The sequence below is a fragment of the Stigmatopora argus genome, chromosome 14, assembly GCF_051989625.1.
Source record: "Stigmatopora argus isolate UIUO_Sarg chromosome 14, RoL_Sarg_1.0, whole genome shotgun sequence".
Classification (NCBI taxonomy): domain Eukaryota; kingdom Metazoa; phylum Chordata; class Actinopteri; order Syngnathiformes; family Syngnathidae; genus Stigmatopora; species Stigmatopora argus.
In genome coordinates, this window is record NC_135400.1 from 7,000,126 (window position 1) to 7,025,289 (window position 25,164).

Here is a 25,164-nt window from a genome sequence, read left to right on the forward strand (position 1 = left end):
AAGGTTACTGTCTCCGCCCTCTAGATTTGACGTAATAGAAAGTAGGCGGTTGCCTAAATGGTAGGACGCAATTGGCTGGGCAGAGACAGTGTTTTTTTTAGATTTAATAACTTTATTCATCCCGTATTTGGTAAATTTCATTGTCACAGTAGCAAGAGGGTTGAGAATATAGACACAGAAAAATACATTTTAGACATTCATAGGTAATAAACAAGTTAATAAATAAATAAGCGTGTTGCTGAAATACACATATAAATATACATACATACATATATATATATATAAATAAATAAATATACACACAACCCCTTCTGTGCAATAACTTCGGGGTGTGCAATATCTTAGATCAGGGGTGTCCAAACTTTTTGCAAAGAGGGCCAGATTTGGTAAGGTGAAAATGTGTGGGGGCCGACTATTTAGCCTGACATTCTTTGAATGTAGTAGTAGTAACTAACCATGGAAATTTGACCGTTATGGTTTTTTTACGGTGGAACAAACAGAAACAAATAAATCCGTTCCTCTTGTTTGGCCCTTCAGACTCTGGAGGTCCAGAAGCTCTTCACTCACGTTCATGTCATTGTCCACTCCTCTTAAAAAGATCAGTAACTGAGCGGTGTCGGACGCATCCGTGCTTTCATCGCACGCTAACGAGAAAAAGTCAAACTCAGTTCCTTTTGCCTCTAACTGTCTCTTAATATCTAATGAAACGTCTTCAATTCTCCGTACCACAGTATTACGAGCCAGGCAAATATTGGCAAACTCTTGCTTCTTCGCGGGACAAATTTTCTCAACCATTTTCATTACACAGTCTTTAATAAATTCACCCTCAGTGAAAGGTTTGCAGTGCTTTGCAATCAGCGTTGCCACTTCGTAGCTTGCCTTTGTGGCATTTTCATTTGACTCACGGACTCTTGTGAAAAAGCTTTGCTGTGCCGTTAAAACAGCTTCCAGTTGCTTCACTTTTTTACCGCGTTTGTTCCCAGTTAGCTTGTCGTAGCTAGCATGTTTCGTCTGGTAGTGCCTCTTGATGTTGAATTCCTTGAAAACAGCCAGTCACTTGGCAAATTAGGCAGACACAGTTGTTTCGTATTTCAGTGAAAAAATACTCAAATTTCCACTTGTCCTGGAAGCGGCGGCCCTCGCGGTCAACTTTCCTTTTTTTGTTTACAGACGCCATGTTAGAAATGGGCTGGGCTGAAACGATCACGCAAGGTCAAGGGTCACGGCGGCCAGAGTGCGGCCACAGGGCTACTGCCATCTTCTGGTGAAATGAAAAATATGAAAAATAGCTTTTTGTACACATGTATTTTATACTGTGGTCAACAGTGCTGGCGGGCCGCATATTATTGATTTCATGATGAAAAAAAAAAAAAAAAAAAAAAAAAAAATTTAAAAAAAAAAAAAATTCATGATAGAGGCCGCGGGCCGGTAAAAATTTGTCCACGGGCCGCAATTGGCCCGGGGGCCGGACTTTGGACATGTCTGTCTTAGATTGTGCAATATTTTAGAATTCACCTTGCGAGGATGTGACTTTTTATATTACTTATGTTTTTTTTTACTGGGAAAACGCACTTTGTGGAGTAACACCACCAATTTCGTTATACGCAGCTGTGTATGATGAAAATAAAGGCTTTTGATTTGATATACATGTATATACACATTTGTACATATATTACTTAATAAAAATCACAAACATACAATACAAAACAAACAGAAAAAAACGAATTTAGGGGCATTTTAGAGTGTTCAACCAGCCTACCATGCATGTTTTGGGGATGTGGGGGGAAATCAGAATACCCAGAGAAAACCCACGCAAGCCCAGGGAGAACATACATTTCTGAATTCAGACTTGGTGGACATATTGCAACAGAAACAACACAAAACAAGAATTGTAGAGTTTTTCAGGGCAATGTTTATTTATTTAAATACTGTAATATACTCCGGAACAACGTGAAAGTCCACCACGGCGCATCGTCCTTTTACAGCGTCCACTTGAGACACCTCGTCTCTCGGTGTGTGACCAAACATTTGACGCAGCAATAGCGCCCCCCACAGGTGGTGCACGTGTAGTTGGACGGGAAGCCGCAAACACAGCAAAAATGGCGAGGGGGGAGAGAAGAGGGCGGCACCAGTGCTGAAAGGTAGTTGGGCTCCGGCTTGTCGGCTAGGTTCTCCTCCTCGAGAAGCGCAGTGAAGTTTTTCCTGAAACGTAACTTGAAGTGGTCCCCCCGCGTCTTTCTTTTCTTCTTCTCAGGCTCCTCTGTTTCACTAAAGGCGGGAAGGCGGGCGGTCGGACCCGCCGGTGGAAGCGAACTCAGAGGGTCGTCCTGGAAGTTGTCTTTTTCCAGAGCATCCAGCTGCCTACTCAGCCTCCTCTGGCGGGTAGCATCGTCCAGAATTCTCCGCTGGCCAGCCTCCACCCGAGCCGAGTTTTTCTTTTCCAGCACCATGTTGGACTCACTGTTTGAGATGTTGAGCTCGGCGGCTCCAAAGACTGCACACTTCCGGTTTGAATCTTGACATCCCGCCCACTTGTGTCGTCACTTCCCCAGGAAGTCGGAAGTCGGGGGCCGCGCTCTCTGCAAAGTGTGGCGGGAGCCGTTTTCAGTGGTCGTTGGGAAAAAGTAAGCTAACTTTCACAGATTTCGACAATATTTAGGCAGAAACACGGCTAACTTTTCGCAGCGATATTCGTTCGTGTGGGATTTGAACTACACATGCGTCAGGCCAGTGTTATTGTTATTAGCTTGCCCCTTAGCACTGTTGTGTAATTTAAATCAAAATGTTTGTACATCGAGGCAGGTGGCCGCTTGATTAATCCAAACGGTCAGTTGTTGTAGGTTTTCATTAAAATTTTATATCCCAAAGTATGCAATCAAATATTGTTCATGATCCTTAAGCAACTTTAATAACATGTTGAAAAACGTTTATGGTTGCTATTTCTTTCAATGTGTGCGTGCTACACAATCAAAATATATAATATATTCCCATTTACTTTCTTTAGTAAACAAAATATACTTTAAAATTCATAATGTTTTTGGGATCGTCAAAAGTATATAAAATTAACTATTTCTGAAATGTTATATATATATAATACAATGATGGATTGCAAAAGTATCATACCTAGGCCATGAATGACAATGAGCAACTGTTGTGTTAATTCTTTTTTATTTATTTTTTTACAAAATTTACCTAGCATTTGTTTGTGCATGTTCCACAGTATTGTCCCTAAATATTTTTATAACTTGCAAAATATTTCATGTTAATTTATTTGTTTTTGAACTCCACTAAATCACCTAAAATAAGTTTTTATGGGAGCAAAATCTGGTTTTGCATTATTATGATAATGTCAAAGAAGGATATTTTTGTATTTTCATTGGTTGCTGTTGACATTGCGTGTAGTGGTAAACTCAACGTCCAATCCATTTGAACTTGGAGGCTACCAGCAAATACAAAAAAATAAACATTTTTTGGGCAGTAATCATATCAATTTCAAGTCGAAAATGTTATCATTGTGACAACAGTACTGCCAAATTCTCTCAGTTAAAATGGGTTTGACGTCAGTCCCTACCAATGGCAGCGAATGAGTTAAACAACTATCATTACATTCACCATCTAATAATTTGTTACCGTGTTCTCGTTTTCCAGCTGTAATCATGGATTATAAAAAGCGCAATGGTGGCCCTTTCACGGGTGGCCCTTCCCAGGCCAAACGCAGCAAGACGGGCAGCGAATGGGAGGACAGTCCCTCACAGTTTGAGGAGGAATTATCCATGTTTGATGATGTGGAATTAGATTCAGAGCAGTTGGAGGGGCTGGCCGGCCATGATGTTATTCCTGTTGGTATGTAACAAGTATCTGTATTGAAGGTTGTGTTCGGTACTGTATTCAAATTAACTTGTGCGTCCTTTTTGGTACCAGGTGACCTCTTTTCGACAGACGTCAATCCTCGCTGGAAAAGGCCTCATGCCCCTCCACTGAACCCAACTACTCATTCATTGGTGTTTCAGCAAATTGATTTGGACTATTATTTAGGTAGAGTGAGTCGACCGTCTCAATTTAGTTAAAGCCAGGAGTTAACATACACTGTGCAAAAACACAGATTTCAATGTTATGTCTGTCGGAAGTCAAATCAGATTAAAATTATCTTCTTTCAGGTCAGACAGGATTACCAAAATAATTGAATTTTCTTAAAAGCTAGAGAAAATACCCAAAATGTTTATCAAAGTCATGAAGCTGAAAGGAAATGCTGCTCAATACAAAGAAATCTATGTTAAAAAAATAGAAATTTCTCAGAAAAAAATCTCTCACAATGTTGGGGCATTTAACAGAAATAATTTCAGTAATCCCGACTGACCTGTTTTTACATAATATATGTAAACATCTGACTGTTTGAGTGAAAGGACCAAGATCTAACTCGAATAACAAAAGTTATGACTACTGCATGGGCCCGAAAAGATTGTAATAGAAAGGAATGAACATATTTTTTATTGTGCGATTGATTTTTGATCCTTAAATGCATTATTCTGCCAAAAATTAAATTCTCTTATTTTATGCAGGGCCACACGTGGAAGGCATGCCTGGTCAGTTATATGGAAACGTCCCTATCATTCGCATGTTCGGAGTGACCGACAGTGGGAACAGCGTATGCTGTCACATTCACGGCTTTGCACCTTACTTCTACGTTCCGGCACCAAATGGTGATTATTTCCTTTCATCTGCCATTTTTTTTTATACCACGTGTATGTTTCTAGGGCAGGGGTCGGCAATCCAAAATGTTGAAAGAGCCATATGGAACCCAAAAAACTAAAATATCTGGAGCCGCAAAAAAATTAAAAGCCTTACCGTATTTTCTGGACTATAAGTCGCACCCGAGTATAAGTCGCACCAGCCGAAAAAGGCATAATTAAGAAGGAATAAAACATATATAAGTTGCACTGGAGTATAAATCGCATTTTTGGGGGAGATTTATTTGATAAAATCCAACACCAAAAACACACGTCATCTTGAAAGGCAATTTAAAATAAAAATAAAATACAGAACAACAGGCTGAACGTGAAGTGTACGGTATACTAACATTACATGACTGACATGCCTGGTAATGTCAGTAATGACGTAACATATTAGGAGTTATTCAAATAACTCTAACAACACAGGCGCCCTCTTGTGGTTTAGTGTGAAAATAACATGTGAAATGTGGCAATAATTTCACGCTTAAGTCGCACCAGAGTATAAATCGCACCCCCGGCCAAAGTATGAAAAAAAAAAAAAAACAGACTTATATTCCGAAAAATACAGTATTATGAAGGAAACACATGCTTTATGTGTATATTAGCTTACTATCAAATTGACTATATTGGCTACAAATACATAATGAGCCTTTATAATTAAATGCTTATTTTCCCTGTCGAGCAGTTTATCCCAACTATTGTGTCGTGAACGATGGTCAGGTGTGCCAGATTTCTCTTTGTTATTTGATAACTTCTCGCTACGGAGGAAATATTCAGACAAATCTTACGGATTGGCTATGAATGCAAGAAACGTTGAATCCTGTTTTCCTCCGTTATTTTTCTCTTTTCCCCTCGGGATCCATGACCCACCGCACAGTCGAGGGTTTGTTTGCAACAGCCACCTGCCTAGCATCACACTGACCCCTATTAGGGGAATTAATTTCATGTTGAATTGTATTCATTTCCCCCCCTTTTTTATGTTGCTCTGTGAAAAGGATTTACCCCGAATTACTTGGGTGAATTTAAAAGAGAACTCAACTCAGCTGTGTTGAAGGACATGCGCAACAACAAAGACAACATCTCCGTCACGGTGTTAGCAGTGGACATCACCCGCAAAGAAAGTGAGGCGATGTGAAGAATGATCTTTTTTTTAAATGACTTGAGGCTCTTTTTATTGATTTTGGTTCTCGTTTTCTCCAGATATGTATGGCTACCATGGCAAACAAATCCAGGATTTCTTGCGGATCACCATGTTGACGCCACGTCTAATTGCACCCGCCAAACGACTGTTGGAGCTGGGTTTGAAGTTCGGACCCTTTCCCACGCAGTGTTTTAAATCATTCGAAGCCAACATAGATTTTGAAATCAGGTGAGTTTGTAATTGTATTACATGTCTACTTTTCCGGCACTCTGCCCTTTGACCCTTTCTCACCATTCCAATTTTGAAATATTCAAAACAAAATTATGCAACACAGGCTGTCCATTGACCCCTAATTACTATTGCAGAAAAAATGGTTTTAGACCAAAAAAAACACTTAAAACTTCAAAACCTGTCATCCTTCAATTTTATCGAATTCTTATTATTATTTTCTTTTATAAAAACTGTGTATGTAGTTTTTGCCAAAAAGGTTTTTCACCTATTTTACAATTTCACTGAGATTTGACGTAAACATCCCCATTTTTTTTTCCAAAGGGAAAAACAACCCCAAAATAGAAGGACTTAACCAGAAATAAAAGTCTCGAAATCTACAGCAAGTGACTCAGAAGTATCCTAAAATCAATGGGAAATGATGCAAAATGTACAGCCACTGACCCAGAAGGCCACAAAATGTGCAGGAATAATCAAGTACATGTAATAATTGTAAATTAACAATTGTAAATCAAACTAGAAAGAATTGCTATGAATGCTTGGTGCTCGACCTCCAATCCTTTAAGACAGGGAGTGACAATAAACGAACTAAACCTAACCTCTAAATAAATTGAACATTTAACACCGTCAATTGCATTCTGTAAGTCAACAGTGAAGTGACCTGCGTGACACATGAGAACAAATTAACAAAGGATCCCCATAAAATTTCAACAACAAAAACATTTTCTAGTATTAATAAGACAATTGTAACATTGGGGCACCAAAATGAGCTAGCCGTTAGCTCCCCTTTCAAATGTCATATGAAAAAATTGACATACAGTGGTACCTCGAGATTCGAGCTTAATGCGTTCCGGGACTGAGCTCGTATGTCGATTTACTCATAACTCAAATGAACGTTTCCCATAGAAATGAACTAAAAATTAATTAATTTGTTCCAACCCTCTGAAAAAACACACAAAACAGCATATTGGATTGGAAAAACATATTTATTTGTTCTAATTCACCATCTATTAACAAAGTAACAAATAACCAGTGGTGTGGTCTAAAATGTGATTAGTAGTACTAAAATTAGCCGGATTTCACGGAGGCGAAAGAGAGAGGGAAAGAGAGGGACAGAGAGAGAGAGAGGGTGAGAGAGGGTGAGAGAGGGTGAGAGAGGGTGAGAGAGGGTGAGAGGGTGAGAGAGAGACTGCACGGCAACGCACTCGTAACATAACATAAACAAATGTTATGTTGCCAGATTCATGGTGGACTGTGATGTGGTTGGGTGCTGCTGGATTGAACTTCCTCAAGGGAAGTACAGAGTTCGTGAGGAAAACAGTGGCGGGGGCGTATTTTCCAAGCACCCCGGCAAGGTAAGTCTACCTAACCTGACAGAAGTTCATTGTCATGTTATCATATCATACTTGATCTTCTTCTTGACCATCCTTAAGGTGTCCTTGTGTCAGTATGAAGTGGATGTGGCATGGACCGACTTGGTAAGTCACCCAGCGGAAGGAGAATGGCAGAGAATCGCGCCACTCCGCGTGCTCAGCTTTGACATCGAGTGTGCCGGAAGAAAAGGTGCCTCAAATAAATACACTACGGGAGAGAATTTTTACTTTGGGACCAAGCCGTGTAAACTTATAGCTGAATTGTTGTTGTTGTTGTTTTTTCAGGAATTTTCCCAGAAGCAGACAAAGACCCGGTGATTCAGATAGCATCCATGGTGCAGCGACAGGGGGAGACGGAGCCCTTCATTCGGACGGTCTTCACGCTGCAGTCCTGCGCTAGCATTGTGGGCTCTCAGATTTTATGCTTCACTCAAGAGAAGCAGCTCCTGCTGGTACAAAATGCTTTAAATGCAACCACACATTCCGCATACAAACGTCCTTTTTTCTAACCGTTTCATGCACAAATTATGATTATTTATTATATAAATATTTCATGACATTTTTTTATTATACAGGGAGCTCAAACCTTCACCCCAGGGGCCAATTGCGGCCCCCCATTTGACATTCAATTGTATTACAAGCAATGTCCCCTCTAAGCAATTGCGCACTACTCTCGTCTTCCCTGCGCACAGCAAATCATATGGAGCGCACAAAATAAAATCCCCATTTTTTTTTTTTTAAAGCTGTGAGGGCGACGCGCAAACCACTCATCCGCCGGGCCGCCCATTCATAGATATTAATCATTACATTTTATTATTACTAAATCATTTATGTGTAGTAGACATACACCTGCTTATGGCAGGTCTGATACCGGTGTGTGCCCATAGCGAGCAATGATGATGTTGCTCACTCCAGTACTCAGTGTGCTCAGGGAGGTTGTCTTTCTGCCCAGACAAACAAAAATTTAGAGGGAACATTGATTACAAGTTGTTTGAAATGAAACCAATGGATTAATTGGAAGATTCATTTAGGGTCAAATAGTATTAAATCAAAATGAGGAGGGAAAAAAGGCAAAGAGTTATGAAAAAATATACATTAGTAATTCAAAAGGACACAACTTAAAAAAACAACTAAAAATTAAGCTGAAAAATAACATAGAAGCAAGACAAATTGAAATAAGAAATCTCTTCAGCTAACATAGATTAACTCTATTGTTGCCATTGACGGCAACACACGTCCAATCCATTATAAGTGGAGTTAGTTGAAATGAATTGAATCTGAATTAAACAATCTAGTGCCGTGATTGGGGGATTTCAATATCAATTTCCCTCTTTTACTTACTACCACAACACAGACTTTGTATCTGACCTGTGCTGGCGGGCAATGATTTAAACTAGCAAAAACATTTGAAAAAATGTCCGCCTTAATGATCACTGTCCTCGAAAGGTTTAAGCAGCTACACGCCTTTGTGTTTTCGAGCAGAGCTGGGCTGAGTTTTTAAGGACGGTGGACGCAGACATTATCACCGGATACAACATCCAAAACTTTGACTTTCCCTACTTGCTGAACAGAGCAGCCACTTTAAAGGTATCACACGTCGTCTGCCGCAAACAAATTGTACTCCACGTGCACTAATTACCGCTCTCCGGTGCACAGGCCAATCTCTTTCCGTATTTGGGCCGCATGAGAGGGATCAAGTCCGTGTTGCGAGATCTCAACTTTCAGAGCAAGCAGATGGGACGCCGAGAGAACAAGGTCATCAACATGGAGGGACGAGTTCAGTTCGACCTCCTGCAGGTGCGCACGCACTTTACTCGCTACATTTGAACGTTTTGGTCACTTTGGAATGTGATAAATGTCCCATCTCATGCTCATCATGAAGATTTTTAGAAAAAAATAATACATGCATTTTTTGTGCTTGTCAGGTTCTCCTCCGAGACTACAAACTTCGCTCTTACACACTGAATGCTGTGAGTTTCCACTTTTTACAAGAGCAAAAGGAGGACGTTCAGCACTCCATCATCACCGATCTTCAGGTAGTGTACGCCCACATGATCGTAGAGGTAGACAGCTGTGCTGCCTCAAACATTAATCAAAAACGTGCGGCAAAAAGTAGGGACTATCAATACAGTATTTTCCATTCTAAAAGTATATATATATAAGTCTCACTGGAGTCTAAGTTGCATTTTATGAACGGCTTCATCCTCACTAAGATTGTGGGGGGTGCCTGAGCCCATCCCAGCTGACTTTGGGCCAGAGGCGGAGGACACCCTGAATCGGTGGCCAGCCAATCGCAGGGCACAAAGAGACAAACAACCATTCATGTTCACACTAATACCTAGGGGCAATTTAGTGTGTACAATCAGCCTACCGTGCATGTATTTGGAATATGGGAGGAAACTGGAGTACCTGGAGAAAATCCACGCAGGCCGGGGGAGAACATGCAAACTCCACACAGGTGGACCGACCTGGATTTGAACCTAGGTCCCCTACTGTGAGGCCAACGCGCTAACCACTCAGTCGCCGGGTGGTGGAATTTTATGTGATAAAATTTAAAACAGATAAGATTTTATTTTGAAAGGCTTTTATATTGAAAAAGATCGAGCAGCAGGACCCAAATATTGAACGTTGCACAAAGTTTGCAAATCAATTGAATGATGCCATACAGTGCTACCGCATCATTTATGATGAAAAAAAAGAAGAAAACTGCAATCGTCGTTAGATCGCTTCTTTCGGCCAGTTTCTAATACATAAATCTCTCTCTCTCTCTCTCTCTCTCTCTCTCTACAGTACTGTACATATTCTCTCCATTTTATTAAATGTTTTTTTCAGTACAAACCAATGCCTGTTACTTATCCAAGCCTTAAACATACAAATGCACTTATATAAACCTTCAATATACTTATATAGGCCTTAAACATAAATTATAATACAAAATATAGCACTGAATCAACTTACAAACAAATTCAACTTATGAACAATCGCTCGGAACCTAACTCGTTCGTAAGTAGGGGAGCGTCTGTACTGTACAATGATCTCATTTTGTTTTATTTGGGTTACTTCAGAACGGCAACGAACAGACACGGCGGCGTTTGGCCGTCTACTGCCTAAAAGACGCCTACCTGCCCCTGCGGCTGCTGCAGAAACTGATGTGCGTGATCAATTACATGGAGATGGCCAGAGTCACCGGAGTGCCGCTTACCTATTTGTTGTCAAGAGGCCAGCAGATCAAAGTTGTCTCGCAGCTACTGCGACAGGTAACAGACACATTGCAGGAATAGAAAAAACAAAACCACAAATGAACCCTGACTGTAAGAGATTTTGTATCTCTGAAATGTTGTTATTTTTAGGCCATTAAGCAGAACTTGGTGATGCCCGTGGTCAAGTCGCAAGGGGGAGAAGATTACACTGGAGCAACTGTGATTGAACCAGAAAAAGGGTATGCACTTAGTTTTATTGCATTGCGTAGCAATTAAGGGGCTTAAATCTGTTTTTTTTGCTGTAATACAAAAATTGGCATGCTAATTCCAAAATTGCAGTCAGTTTTTCTTGAGCACATTGCATTTTTTTTTCCTCTCTCTTCAGCTTACCCTGCATTCAAACAAAATATGATGGCTGACTTGTGGAGTAGCAAATGCGATAGTCCTTAACTTTTTCGGTGTCGGTGATGGCGACAGATGTCCAAACCTTTTATGCTTATGATGTGAATTTTAATGAGTTCATTAGCAGTAGTTGTCCAATCCCTTTGAAGCGGGAGGGTTAGCGGTGATTGAACGACTGTTGCTTACATTGAAATTATAATAGCTCTTCCATAATTCTTTGTTGATATACAACATGCTAAATGGGAATTCAGTTTGGCCGAGTGCGCGAGTTCACCGCCCAACACGCATGGTTCCATCTCACCCGTCAGTCATAGTTGTCGCCGTGGGTTTTCGCAAAAGGGATGCCCACCTCTCTCAACAGCCTGTTATGTTGTCGTTCTTTTTTTATTTTTTTATTTGAGCTATCTGGAATATTATTTTGTTAGCAGATGCCTATTTAGCCTGTTCTTCCTTATTTTACTATTATTAGTTTAACTTGGTTTCTAATAAAATAAGAAATCGCTCTTCCAAAAATTCGACCTAAACTCCGATACGACTTGTACAGTAATACCTCGACATACGAGCAATGTGAGATACGAGTAAAATTTTGAGCAAATATTTATCTTGAGATACAAGACAAATTTTGATATTCTTATTTTGATATAAAAACATCATGGGCACTGTCTTTCTAGGTGCAACTCCCTCATGTAATGTCTCTATGAGCACTGGGCGGAGCGTTGCATTAGTCAGTGCGAATGGCGAGGCGATCGCTAATACGAGGAGTGTATACTACTTCTCGTTGGAAAGTGGTCGTGCGTTATCGTATTGTGAGGACATTTGTGTGCATCATTTTCGGGAATATTTTGAAGGTAAGACAAAAGCAAACAACCCTCGATAGGTTGCCTCTGAAAGTCAGGGTGAATGCGGGGCAAATAGAGCCAACCCGGGAGAAGAAAGGTATCAAAATTTAAAACAAAATTAGAATTAAGTTTAGTGTAAGGTTAGATTAAACTTATTTTTGAGTGTGTCTGCATCGTAATCCAAGTTCATTTAAATTTGTTTGTTATGTTACGAGCGCGTTGCAGCGCAAAAAGTCCTCCCCCCTCTCGCTGTCACTCTCTCTCCCTTCAGCGAAATCCGTCTAATTTTAGTATACTATTAAACACATTTTAGTACTATTAAACCACTAGTTATTTGTTTTACTTTGTTAATAGATGGTGAATTAGAACAAATACAAATGTTTTTCCAATCCAATATCCTGTTTTTGGTGGGGGTTTTTTGAGAGTTGGAACGAACTAATTTGTTTTTAGTTTATTTCTATGGGAAACGTTCATTTGAGTTACGAGTAAATCAACATACGAGCTCTGTCCCGGAACGCATTAAGCTCGTATCTCGAGGTACCACTGTACTTAAGAGCAAGCCTTTCAGACTGGTCATTTTTCTCCAGATATTACAGCGTTCCCATCACCACTTTGGATTTTTCCTCCCTGTATCCGTCCATCATGATGGCTCACAATCTGTGTTACACCACCTTGCTGCAGAAGGGTGCGGTTGAAAAACTGGGGTAAGTTATTTCAGCAACTTCCAGGAATGTTTTAATACACTAAAGTATGAAAAGGAATTGATAAGTTTTCTGTCTGCAGGTTGTCACCAGCCGACTTCATCAAGACGCCCACTGGTGATCAGTTTGTGAGGAGCTCGGTTAGGAAAGGCCTCCTACCTGAAATTTTGGAGAACCTGCTTTCAGCCAGGAAAAAGTATGAATAATCATCATGGCTACAGATAAGATTTTCTTTTCTTGCTCATGTGCAGCGTAACGTTCTGTTCGCAGGGCGAAAGCAGAGCTGAAGAAGGAAACGGACCCTTTTAAGAAGCAGGTGCTGGACGGCCGACAGCTGGCCCTGAAAATCAGTGCCAACTCGGTTTATGGTTTCACGGGGGCTCAGGTGGGCAAGCTGCCCTGTCTGGAGATCTCCCAGGTACATGCTTCTGTCCCCACCATACAAACGAAAAATATGACTAGTCCTGTACAATATGACCATATTGCTAAAACAATGTCTAACTTTTTATTGACATTTTACATCATCAATATCGCCATAAATAGAACTGTTTCTGCAATGACCATTTTGGCCAGCAAAATGGCTCCCAATTTAAGTTGACCTGATACATTTTGGGAGTCGTTATGCCATAGAAGTACCACTAAATGACAAAATATTCCAAATCAATACTTGCTAAATTGGTTCCCCCTGCCAACAGAACAACAAACCAACAAAATCATACATGCTAAATCTTTAAAATAAGAAACACGTAATCCACACAGAAAAAATGAATCACAATTTGTAACATTAGTTAATTATAATGAAATTATACTGACTTAACATGCCGCACGCTTGCACATCAGACCCACTAATCACAAGAATTAGTAGACATTTAGATATCTTTACATTTAAGCAAAAATATATGTGCTGCTCTACTGCTTCTGGATGGTTTTAGGTTGCAGCACTACTTGATGCATTTAACATTTGTGGCAGGTCAGTTTGTCAATTCGAAAATGAACTGAGTGGGGTGAAAGTTGACATAATGATTGTAGAATTTTTCACCAAATGCTCTAGAAAATTAATCCATTCCAGAAGTGGTTTCATAACTTTAATTTTTTGTAAGTAGAATCCAATTTTTCATATAAATACCCTAATCCGTTCTAAGGTCCCCGATACTAAACCCTTAAAAATCTAAAAGTATACCAATTTTGTATGAAATATGTGAGAAATACAAAAAAAGAAAGACAATGATTTATGAAGCCATTAAACTGACATGCAAAGACATTTCCCATCGGGGTGGAAGGTTGAGTGTGTAGCAAAATGAAGTTGGTGGGGGAGGAGGCAAACCTTTGGAAGCTGAGAAAACATACTTACCACGCACACCAACACTACTTAAAAACATTTTAAATGTATGTTACGTTTGGTGGCCTGGGTTCCACTCTCGCATGTGTCGGTTGTGTCAGGAAGCCCATCCGGTGTAAAACTCTTATCATGCGGATCGACTGTTTTGTTACGACGACACCTGAGGGGATAAGCCAAAAGTTCGCCCCAAGATGCTACAAGTGTATTTACGTTTCAGAGGATATTGAAATTTCAGAGATTTGGATTGGTAACTTGAATTTATTTCGTATCCAGAGATCAAATTTTCCCATTGAGTTGTTTCGTAACCTGAATATTTTGTATGTAGAGACGTGTGTAAGTAGAAGTGGTTAGTGTAAGTAGAGGTACCACCGAGTTTTATTTTTTTTTAATACCACACTGCATTAATTTTTCTCTGAAATATACTTGCCCAAATGCAGTTGTCTATTGGATTTTGCTGAAGTAACATTAATATCCCATCATAAATTCCAACGTTGATGTGAGCTTCAAGAGGAAATGAAAGGCGTGTCCGCACGCCTGTGAAGATTAAACACATTACTTTCATCCTGTCTCTTTTTTTTTTTTTGTAGAGCGTGACTGGGTTTGGAAGACAAATGATTGAGGAAACCAAGCGTTTGGTGGAGTCCAAGTACATTATTTCCAATGGTTACCAAGCTGATGCCAAAGTGATGATCCTTTCATTTCCTTCTCTTTATTTTTTTCTTTTCACATACAAACAAATGTTTTTGACTTCTTTTATTTTACACTTAAAGGTTATCTATGGAGACACAGACTCAGTCATGGTCAAGCTGGGTGTGGCCACTGTGCAAGAAGCTATGGACATCGGGAAAGAGGCTGCAGAGTGGGTGTCGTCCCATTTCGTGTCCCCCATCAAACTGGAGTTTGAGAAGGTATTGCATTGCTCGATGCCATTGCATTGTTTTTGGGGAACAAACTTGGAATATCCTCAGCCTTTTGCACCGGATGGATCGTAATTTAACATAAACACATTTAAATGAACTTGGATTTTGATGGAGTCACACTCAAAAATAAGTTTAATCTAACCTTACACTAAACTTAATTCTAATTTTGTTTTACATTTTTATACCATTCTTTGGCCGGGTTGGCTCTGTTTGCCCCGCCTTCAACCTGACTTTTAGTATCGATGGGCTGTTTGCTGTTGTATTCCCTTCAAAATATTCCGAAAATGATGCACACAAATGTCCTCACAATAGGATAACGCACGACCACTTGCCAACGAGAAGTAGTCTTGAATTAGTGATTGCTCCGCCAACAGGAGCTAACAGGCTAAGGGGGGAAAAAACACTGAAAAAAATGCAAAGCTCCGCCCAGTGCTCGCAGAGACATTACAAAGAGTGAGTTGCGACCAGAAATATTACACGAGGAGTTGCGGAGCCAGTGCCCCTGATGTTCTTATGAGCAGCCAAAGAGAAGTAATATATACCTCGTGTTAGCGATCGCTCCGGCATTCGTGCTGAGCGACGGAAAAAACACTGAAAAAAATGCAACGCTCCGCCCAGTGCTCGTAGATATCTGTTATACACTAAAGAGATGCGGCAAAAAAGTGTGCCGCAATGATAAACATTCTCTCATGTCTTGGCCACCTGGCTTTCTTGCATCTCGAAATTTTTCTCGTATCTAGAGATAATTATTTGCTGGAAATTTTCCTCGTATCTCGAAATGCTCGTATGTAGGGGTGCTCGTACGTCGAGGTACCACTGTACATATATATGTGCTAGTTTTTAAAAAGGCAGCTAGAGCAAAACTGAGTTTGATTGTACTTTATTGACGTCATGCGTACTCTCGTTAGTAGAAGTCAAAACATTCAAACAACCACAAATCTGTCAAAGTCCACATCTATAACTGACATCAGGAGTTCGGCCAAGTGGGCGAGTTCGCCGCTCATTATTTTCTTTAAATAAATGAAGCATTTGTGATGTCATCTCTCCAGGTGTACTTCCCGTATTTGCTGATCAACAAAAAACGCTACGCGGGCCTCTACTTCTCCTCCAGCGCAGACACGCACGACAAGATGGACTGTAAAGGCATCGAAACCGTCCGGAGAGACAACTGCCCCCTGGTGGCAAATCTCATCAACACTTGCCTGCAGAAAATCCTCATCGACAGGTGCGTCTCTCCACGAATACACGGGCACTACGAATGTGCTGACGGGCGATCTTGCGTGTTTTTAGGGACCCCCAGGGTGCGGTGACTCACGCTAAAGAGGTAATCTCGGACCTACTTTGCAACCGCATCGACATCAGCCAGCTGGTCATCACCAAGGAGCTGACTCGCAGCGCCCAGGAGTACGCCGGCAAACAGGCGCACGTGGAACTGGCTGAAAGGTGTGACCGATGACGCGTCTTCTTTCACAAATGTTTTGACGTTGTTCCTGCACTTAGAAGTACTGAACCTAGGGAAATGGTTTTATATCTGCTATAATGTTATTTTGTAAATGAACTTAATGGCTGCCATTGACGGCGAGAGACGCCCGATCCATTTTCATTAGCGTCAGTCAGAATTAGCAATGAAGCGTACTCGATCATTCAATGCTAGCCGTCCAATTCCAAAGGATTTGACTAGTACAGACGCTCCCCTACTTACGAACATTCAACTTACGAACAACGGTACATACGAACATGTCTGCAAATTGCGTTTAAGTCCAAAAATGTTCGCAAGTCCAATTTTGTATTTCGCCCCTTTTTCGGAGTAGTACTTCTTTCCGCCGCTAATACCGACGCCTGGCGCTGTGAGAGCTCAGCTCACCCAGCATCTATCTTCTTCTTCGTTGCAATGCGGAAGTGCGTGAATGTATCTCCAGTGTGCAAAGAACCTTTTTCATTTGTATCATTAAATATCTCATGCATCCAATATTGAATATGGTTGGTAAAAAGCTAAAGGCTTCTATTGAGGGAGTTGCAAGGAAGAGGCAAGCCCTTTCATTTGAAACGAGTGGCAATAATAACGAAGCTTGATGCGCGTGAGAGTGGTGAGCGTTGCACATTCAGTACCATTTATAAACAGAAAGATCGAGCAGCAGGATCCAAATATTGAACGTTGCACAAAGTTTGCAAATCAATTGAATGATGCCATACAGTGCTACCGCATCATTTATGATGAAAAAAAGAAGAAAACTGTGCAATCGTCATTAGGTCGCTTCTTTTGGCCAGTTTCTAATACATAAATCTCTCTCTCTACAGTACTGTACATATTCTCTCCATTTTATTAAATGTTTTTTTTCAGTACAAACCAATGCGTGTTACTTATACAAGCCTTAAACATACAAATGCACTTGTATAAACCTTCAATATACTTATATCGGCCTTAAACATAAATTATAATACAAAATATAGCACTGAATCAACTTACAAATTCAACTTATGAACAATCGCTCGGAACCAATTGCGTTCGTAAGTAGGGGAGCGTCTGTATTGCTGTACAAGGGAATGAATTAGTTATTGTTATTTTATTTTCAAATGGAATTTCTTAGGGAATGCTTTCATGGCAGTTGAATTGTGGGTATTGGGCCACTTTCTTGGAGCAATTCTTGTCGCTCTGTGGTTTTTTTCTAGCAATTTGGGGTCACTTCCCAATTTTTTTAGGGCATTTTTGACTCTTTATTCTTGTGGTTATTTTTAGTTGATTTTGCATTTTATTTCACTTCCTACTGATTTTAGGCAATTTACGGCCCACTTGCTGTTAATTTTGGGCCACTTCCAGGTCACTTCCACTTGATTTAGGCTCACTTTCTACTGATTTTGGAGCAATTCCCAGTGATATCCTTTAGCTTCAGTTCGCTTCTGTTGGTTTCTGTTATTTCCCTGATCACTTCAGGGCCATATTTTCAATATGAAACAAAATATTTAAAAACAAAATGAAAGTTTGCCTAAAACAATGCCATTGTTCATTTTTTGTGGGTCATTTCAGGATGAAGAAGAGAGACGCAGGCAGCGCTCCCAACCTGGGCGATCGAGTTCCCTACGTCATCGTGAGGGCCGCCAAAGGAGCCGCGGCGTACATGAAGTCTGAGGTCCAAAACCAGCATTTTTCACCCCCGCCGCGCGCTAATCCCGGTTTGTTGACTCTTCTCCAAAATTCCACACCGTAACCACAGGACCCCATCTACGTGCTGGAAAACAACATCCCCATCGATACTCAGCATTACCTGGACCAGCAGCTCTCCAAGCCCCTGCTGAGAATTTTCGAGCCCATTCTTGGGGAGAGCAAGGCCGAGAGCATCCTCCTCAGTCAGTCTTTCTCTCCACCCTCCATTTTCCAGACTTTGGACATGTTCCGAGAGACGAACGTTCGCTTTGGTTTCAGAGGGCGACCACACGCGCTGTAAGACTGTGCTGACGTCGAAGGTGGGAGGCCTGATGGCGTTTGCTCAGAAGAGGAGCACCTGCATTGGCTGCAAAGCGGTGCTCAAGACCGATGGTGCGTGGCACGCTAACTCGTTTTGCTCGTGTCGCGGACAGCTGGTTTTTGACCGGAGTGTTTTCTGTTTGCAGCCGCCGTGTGCGATTTCTGTAAGAAGAAAGAATCGGAACTGTACCAAAAAGAGGTAGGTTAGCACTGGAATGTAATTAACCTAGGGATGCTTTGAGCGCATTGTTTTGCATGAGAGTCAGAGTCGGAATTTTGAAGATCTGCTGATACAGGGTCCTGAATTGATACCTTTAAAAATGGGAAGGGAAACACAATGGATCCAAAGAAAGCGGAAAAGAGCAAAAGACTAGTACAGTGGTACCCTGAGATACGAGCTTAGTTCGTTCCGGGACTGAGCTCGTATTTACTCGTATCTCAAATCAAGGTTTCCCATAGAAATGAACTAAAAAGAAATTAATTTGTTCCCACCCTCAGAAAAAAAACACCAAAAAACAGGATATTACAATGGAAAAACATGTTTTTATTACTTGTGATTGGCCATCTACTAACAAAGTAACAAATAACTAGTGGTTATGATGTTTAATAATAAAATGAGGCATTATTCTATACAATGGGGAGTTCGTGGATAGGGCAGAGAGAGAGGGATGCGCTCGTAACGTAATATAAACTTTAAATTTAACTTAAATGAACTTAGATTCCTATTAACACACTTAAAAAAGTTTTAATCTTACGTTACGCTAAATTTAAACTTTCTTGTGCAATAACCAAGGCAAAGAGGTTCATGTTTTCCACCGCGGTTTTCGGGTCCAACTTCCTGCTTCTCCATACATATTGACGAACCAGCTTAGTCACGCATATACTACTCGTGTTTTGATTATTTCCTGCTTATTATCGATTGTCATCATACGCCTTTTCTTCGCACTACCCTTCATTGCACCCGCTAGCTTTGGAACCATTGTGTTTCCCCTAATTCTGCACTGACTAATGCAACAAAAAAAAACGTAAAATATGCAACGCTCCGCCCAGTGCTCGTAGAGATCTTTGCACGAGGGAGACGCGGCGAGAGAGACGGTGCGGTGAAATCATAGGTAGCCTCTCGCTGCAAATGCTCGTATCTCAAAATGTGTCTCGTATCTCAAGGTAAATATTTGTTCGCAATTTTACCTGTATCTCAAATTCCTCGTATATCGAGGTATTGCTGTAATCCAATTTGACTGTATAGCAGCGTTACTATTTCAAATGAAAAATAAATCAATACGCCCATCTTGCACAGACTCCGAAACTCTGAAAATAACGGGATCACACGAGCCGATCGGGCCAACTCGCGTACTGGCGGTAAATTCCTAAATGGGTTTCTAAATTTTCAGATTTTCCATTTAAACACACTGGAGGAGCGCTTCTCCCGACTGTGGACTCAGTGTCAGCGGTGCCAAGGCTCCCTCCACGAAGACGTACTCTGCACTAGGTAAATCACTGACGTCCGTGCCAATATTGGCCAAGTTTTTGTCCGTTAACTCGAGTTTCCTCCTCAGCCGTGACTGCCCCATCTTCTACATGAGGAAGAAGGTTCAAAAAGATCTGGACGACCAGAGCAAACTCGTGTCTCGGTTTGCATGGTGACAATCTTTTGCTCTCTTCTTCTTCTTCTTCTGAAAAGTTAGTCAAATCACTATTTTTATGGGTGTTTGCAAAAAAACCCACTGTATTTTGTTATATAAATAAAATGACATGATCAATCCACGAGTTACAGATTTTCATGTCTTTAGGTTATTAAAACCTCTTCCAGACAGATTGTATCTGTATTTTTTTTTATAGTCATAGACAACTACTCACATCACCAATGTTCATTTTCATTTTATTATTAAAAAAAGTTTTTTTGAGTCCACAGTTTTCCTTTGTACAGTAAAAAATATTAAATAAACTCCCAAAGTTCTAAGCAGAAAGAGAAGAGGAAGGACTTTAAGGGTCCGAGTCCAAGGGGGGGGAAGCAGCAACTGGGACGAGGCAGAAAGATGGAGAATGACTGGTCATATCTCCCGCATTCTCCTCATTTCTGTGCAACACAGTTCATTTGGATCAACATTCTCCTTTCAGTCCAAAACAGGAGAATTCAAAAACAAACTCAAACAGGAAACAATACAAGGAGCCCATCACGCTCGTGTTTCACATCCCAGCCGATGTACTCAAAAAAATTACAGGCACACAGGTATGCAGCCCCCCTCCCCAAGTCTCCCGTGCTCCAGAAGACATTTCATATTTTTTTTTTCTGTTTAAGGAAGGAGTGCACAAACATTCGAGGGAGGAGGCCTGCACGTTTTGCGAAGGAACCCTTCCCCCTCCAGCATGACCGATGTCCGCCGGGACATCTCGACATGTGAGTTGCCGCAAAAAAAACACACAAAAAAAACACTGACATCTGAATTTTTCCCACCCGCGCACAACTATGCATAAAAAGTGAGCCGAAATGATTCATTTGATAAGCCAAAAAATATTTCACCATGTGAAGGTCATTAACCCTCAGCCAAAAAGGAGACAATAAATAAAGCGAAGCCAAACATAAAATGAAGATATGGATCATGTTTGGATTGACAAAAATAATTAGTGTTGCACCGATACCACTTTTTGGCACCCGATTCCGACACGTTATCGGCTGACACCCGACCGATACAAAATACAGAATAATACAATTTAAAGTATTGCTTAAGATCAATTGACGGGACTAGAAGTCCAATCCATTTGAAATGGGAGGCCGGCAGCGAATCAATTTTCACTCATTTCAATGTCTACTAGTGATAAAGTCATTCAAATTTAGAGCATTACAATGATTGGCTGCCACACAAATAGACATCTATTTACAAGTATGTAACTGGCAGCCATCTTGGGTAGGGCAAAAAGTACATTTTTTCGTACTCACTGATACCAACGACCTCGTTTTAGAGCCGTGTGGGTATCGGTACAACACTAATGATAATACAATTTCCACCCTGCGGATAAAACCCCCCCCAAAACAATTCAACAGAAATAATTACAAAAAAAGGTACAAGCATTTTTTCCACTTCCTCTTTAACTCATTGACTGCCATGGACGGCGCCAGGTGTCTCCTAGCGTTGAACTCGTCTAAAGAGTTTTAATATTGTTTGGAAGAGCCACGCCATTGGACGTCTATCGTCGTCAGTGGCAGCCTATGAGTACATTTGCAAACACTTGATGAGAATCCTCCAAAAAATATCGCGGAGGTACGAGCTGACACCCCCCCCTTCCCCTTTGTCCACAATTGGCAAAGCAATATATTAAACGGCAATAACTTACAATTCATTTAATCTGATTTCTTTAATGACGGCTTGATTTATTGTTCATCTCCCATAGGAAGTTCAGTTCAATGCATCTTTATTGAATTTTTTTTAAATAACATTTAATTATAAGTATAAAAAAAAAGGAAAGGCTAAGTATTAAAGATAGATAACACTGTCCTGGATGAGTGCAGTTTGTGCAGAGATTTAATTATTTTTTTTCTTCTCTCCTCTCCCAGCATGGCATGACGCGCCGAGTAGAATTCCTACATGATGTCTAAAGGGTTGTGATTCAGGCTCTGGCCCAGTGGGTCCTGACCGTTGCCCCCCTGCCCGTGGAGAGCCGCCATCCCACTCAGCTGGGATAACATGGCGCTCTGGTCCGAGCCAAACTGCTCCATGGAGTTCTGTTGCTGGGACGAAGGCTGCTGCGGAGGCGGGGCCACCATCCCGGGGTGATGTGGGTTCAAGTGGGCCGGGTGGGGGGAGCCCGTCTGCATCTGGGGGGATATGTGGTGAGGGGACGGCTGGGGCTGCATGCGCGGCGACGGGCTGGAGTGCGGCGGTTGCGACTGAGGCCTGGGCGAGGGTTGCGGGGAGCGCACCTGGTTCGCCAGGGACGTGGGCAGCGTCTGACCCTGCAGGTGCGGGTGAGGGGACTGGGACATCTGGGGGGGCTGCTGGGGGCTCATGGGATTGCTGTGTTGGGCCGGAGAGCCCGCCGCGGCGGCGAGGTGTTGCTGCTGCTGTTGGAGGAGCCTCTGGTGGAGCGCCTGCTGAAGGAGAGCCTGAGAAGGCGGAGGGCCGTTTTGAGGGCCCTGGGATGGCTGCGGTGGGCCTACGCCACCCCCGGGCCCCGAATCCCCCCCGGCCAGGCCCGCCATAGCGTTTTGCTGCTGCTGCTGCTGCTGCATCTGGAGGTGGTGTTGGTGCTGGAGCCTCTGCTGCATGGCGGCCTGCTGCTGGGCCGACGACGGGTAAGGCTGACCCTGCTGACCGGAGGGACCCCCGGACTGCGGGCCACCCTGTCCGACTGGCGGCTGCATGCCAGGCTGGCCCATGTAAGCCTGACTTTGCGGAGGTTGCGGTTGCTGGAATTGACTGTGATTGATTCCCATTTGCTGCTGATGTTGAGATTGTTGTTGCTGTTGCTGCTGCTGCTGCTGTTGTTGTTGTTGTTGTTGCTGCTGCTGCTGCTGCTGAAGATGTCTCCTCATGAACAGTTCTCGAATTTGGGGATTGTTGAGATTTGCCATTTGGGGTCCCTGGCCCTGTAAACCTCTTCCGCTAGCTTGTTGCTGCTGGAGAGCGGCAACTTGCTGCTGTTGTAAACCACTGAGGACTGGTCTCTGCTGCTGTTGTTGTTGTTGTTGCTGCTGCTGCTGTTGTTGTTGTTGTTGTTGCTGCTGCTGAAGCTGCTGCAACTGCTGCTGTTGCATTTGTTGCTGCTGAACTTGCTGTAGTTGGGCCATCGTAGCCATGTTCGGCACTCCCTGGCCCCCCATGTGCATCCCAGACTGGCCCGCCACGGCGGCGTTCATATTCATCTGTGGGCCCCCTCCTGGCAGGGCATTACCTCCAGGCCCTCCGGTGGCTCCGGGAACCCCCTTGTACTTGGAGGCTCTTTGTTTAATAAAAGCCGCCATGAGTTGAGGGTTGGAACGCAGAATGTTGAGGACTTGCTGCTGTTGGAGCGGCGAGCTAGGCGAGCGAAGAGTGCGCAAAAGATCCTGGAGGGCTGCCTGCGTGATGTTGCCCCCCGCACCGGGAGCTCCGGGGACACCGGAAGCTCCGGGGCCAGGGGCTCCCAGCGCCCCAGGGTTGGCGACCTGGGGTGGTGGCTGCTGCTGCTGCTGATGCTGTTGCTGCGACATGTTCATCATGGCAGGGTGAGCTGAAGCTTGTTGTTGTTGTTGTTGCTGCTGCTGCTGCTGCTGTTGCGTGACCATCATAGCCTGATGGCCCATTTGGTTCATCATGGCCTGCCTCTGTTGGGGTGGCATCCCCTGGCCTGACCACTGCTGTTGTGGGTTTGGTGGCACGCCCAGCCTCTGTTGGAGCTGAACTTGAGATGGTATCTGCACTTGCTGCATGTTGCCTTGCTGTTGTTGGTGTTGTTGATGTTGCAGGACGTGGCCGCCAGCGCCGACCATCATCCCGGCCGGAGTGTTCTGTTGTTGTTCCACGTGGACCCGAGCCGACTGCAAGGCAGCTTGGCTTTGCGGCGGCATCCCCTGGGGTCCGACCGTCCCGCCGCTGCCAGGGTGCCCCATGCTCATCTGTTGACCTTGGCCCTGTTGATGGTGGGGGTGAGTAGGCATCATGCCCGCGGCCGCTTGTCTCTGCAGCGCCATCTTCCTCTGGGCGTCGGCGACCCTCTGGATCTTCATGGCGATCTCCACGGCGGCCGGCGGAGGCCCGGAAGGCTGCTGCAGAAGAGCGGCGGGGCCCTGGGGAGCGTTGGGAGGTGGGCCCCCGACGTTCCCGGCCATGACGGGGCAATTGGGCTGCGGCCGAGGAGGCGTCGCCGACCCGAGGATTGGCTTTCCTTGGGATTGGTGGATTGGAGAGGAGCCGGGAGGCCTGCCGGCGAACTGGGGCACGCTGTTGAGGTGTTGGTGAAGTTGCTGATGGTTGTTTGGGGGTCCACTCGATTGCTGTTGCACTTGCGGAAGCATCTGGTGCTGATGTTGAGGGGAGTTCATCACACCTCCTGGCCCGGCAGCGCCTCCCCCTGGCATCTGCTGAAACGAATGGTGAAGCTGTTGCTGCTGAAGAGGCTTGCCGCCTTGCACGGGGACGCAACCCGGCGGAGGAGCTTGGGGAACCCCAGGCCCCAATCCTTGGGGTGGTACCAAAGCCATGGTCTGAGTGGGTGTCTGAGGAGTCAGAGGTTGGGTTCCGGCAGATGTCGGCGTCCCCGGCGCCACGATGCCGTTGGCGCCGGGCGACGGGAGTCCCATGACGGGCCCTCCCGGTTGGGCCCCCACCGGCTGGCCGACCCTCTGCATGCTGGCCATCCTCCTCCTCAACATCTGCGCCTGTTGGAGCCGGTGTTGGAGTTGTTGCTGCCGGAGCTTTTGCTTTATGTTAAGACAAAAGGGCACGGGACATTTGTTCTCCTGGCAGTGTTTGGCGTGGTAGCAGCACAGAGCAATGAGCTGTTTGCAAATGGGACAGCCGCCATTGGTCTTGCGCTTGCAGCTTTTGGTGTGCTGAACAACACGCTTCATCTTCTGGCACGATGGCAGGGAGCAGTTGGCGTTGCGGCACTGGCACGCGTGGACCAGCGACTGGATGCACCTCTGGATGCTCAGGCGGCGAGAATCTCCCGGACTCTGGGTAGCCGCCGCCTGGTTATTGCTGTCGTCGTCCAGCCCGAGTCCCAACTTGTCCATTTTGTGCTCGTGGCGTTTAATGTTATAGCAGGTGATGCACAAGTCGTAGTCCTGGAAGGGGACCACAAAAGACTGTCAACGCCAGAATTCCACATGAATCAACTAAGTTGCTACCT

At 43.4% G+C, this 25,164-nt stretch overlaps 3 protein-coding genes across 15 annotated transcripts in view; 1 reads left to right on the forward strand and 2 right to left on the reverse strand.

The window, feature by feature from the left end:
- Positions 1 to 1,889: 1,889 nt before the first annotated feature.
- On the reverse strand, positions 1,890 to 2,567 carry znhit1 (zinc finger, HIT-type containing 1). Its single transcript, XM_077619950.1, has one exon. It carries the CDS (start codon positions 2,448 to 2,450, stop codon positions 1,980 to 1,982), a length of 471 nt encoding a protein of 156 aa, XP_077476076.1. The 5' UTR covers positions 2,451 to 2,567; the 3' UTR covers positions 1,890 to 1,979.
- pold1 (polymerase (DNA directed), delta 1, catalytic subunit) lies at positions 2,136 to 22,123 on the forward strand. 3 transcript variants are annotated; one of them, XM_077619947.1, is made up of 29 exons: positions 2,136 to 2,624; positions 3,649 to 3,843; positions 3,922 to 4,035; positions 4,560 to 4,700; positions 5,726 to 5,851; positions 5,931 to 6,099; positions 7,340 to 7,454; positions 7,533 to 7,662; positions 7,758 to 7,924; positions 8,955 to 9,059; positions 9,129 to 9,269; positions 9,398 to 9,508; positions 10,538 to 10,729; positions 10,823 to 10,911; positions 12,501 to 12,617; positions 12,697 to 12,810; positions 12,885 to 13,032; positions 14,541 to 14,636; positions 14,724 to 14,861; positions 15,923 to 16,098; positions 16,164 to 16,316; positions 17,899 to 18,001; positions 18,086 to 18,218; positions 18,295 to 18,408; positions 18,483 to 18,535; positions 19,728 to 19,825; positions 19,893 to 19,976; positions 20,636 to 20,734; positions 21,890 to 22,123. In XM_077619947.1, exons 2-29 carry the CDS (start codon positions 3,657 to 3,659, stop codon positions 21,897 to 21,899), a joined length of 3,423 nt encoding a protein of 1,140 aa, XP_077476073.1. In that variant the 5' UTR covers positions 2,136 to 2,624; positions 3,649 to 3,656; the 3' UTR covers positions 21,900 to 22,123. The 3 variants fall into 3 exon arrangements, with proteins under 3 accessions (XP_077476073.1, XP_077476075.1, XP_077476074.1); XM_077619949.1 differs by lacking the exon at positions 21,890 to 22,123 and having other exon boundaries at positions 2,137 to 2,624; positions 19,893 to 20,016; positions 20,636 to 20,722; XM_077619948.1 differs by lacking the exons at positions 20,636 to 20,734; positions 21,890 to 22,123 and having other exon boundaries at positions 2,137 to 2,624; positions 19,893 to 20,238.
- The window catches only part of ep300b (EP300 lysine acetyltransferase b), a 39,139-nt gene continuing 34,173 nt past the window's right edge, over positions 20,199 to 25,164 (reverse strand). For all 11 annotated transcript variants that reach the window (XM_077619939.1, XM_077619937.1, XM_077619936.1 and 8 more), the window contains exon 30: positions 20,199 to 25,099. In XM_077619939.1, the coding sequence (XP_077476065.1) occupies positions 21,917 to 25,099 (3,183 nt within the window). In that variant the 3' untranslated portion in view covers positions 20,199 to 21,916. The remainder of the gene's footprint in view (positions 25,100 to 25,164) is intronic.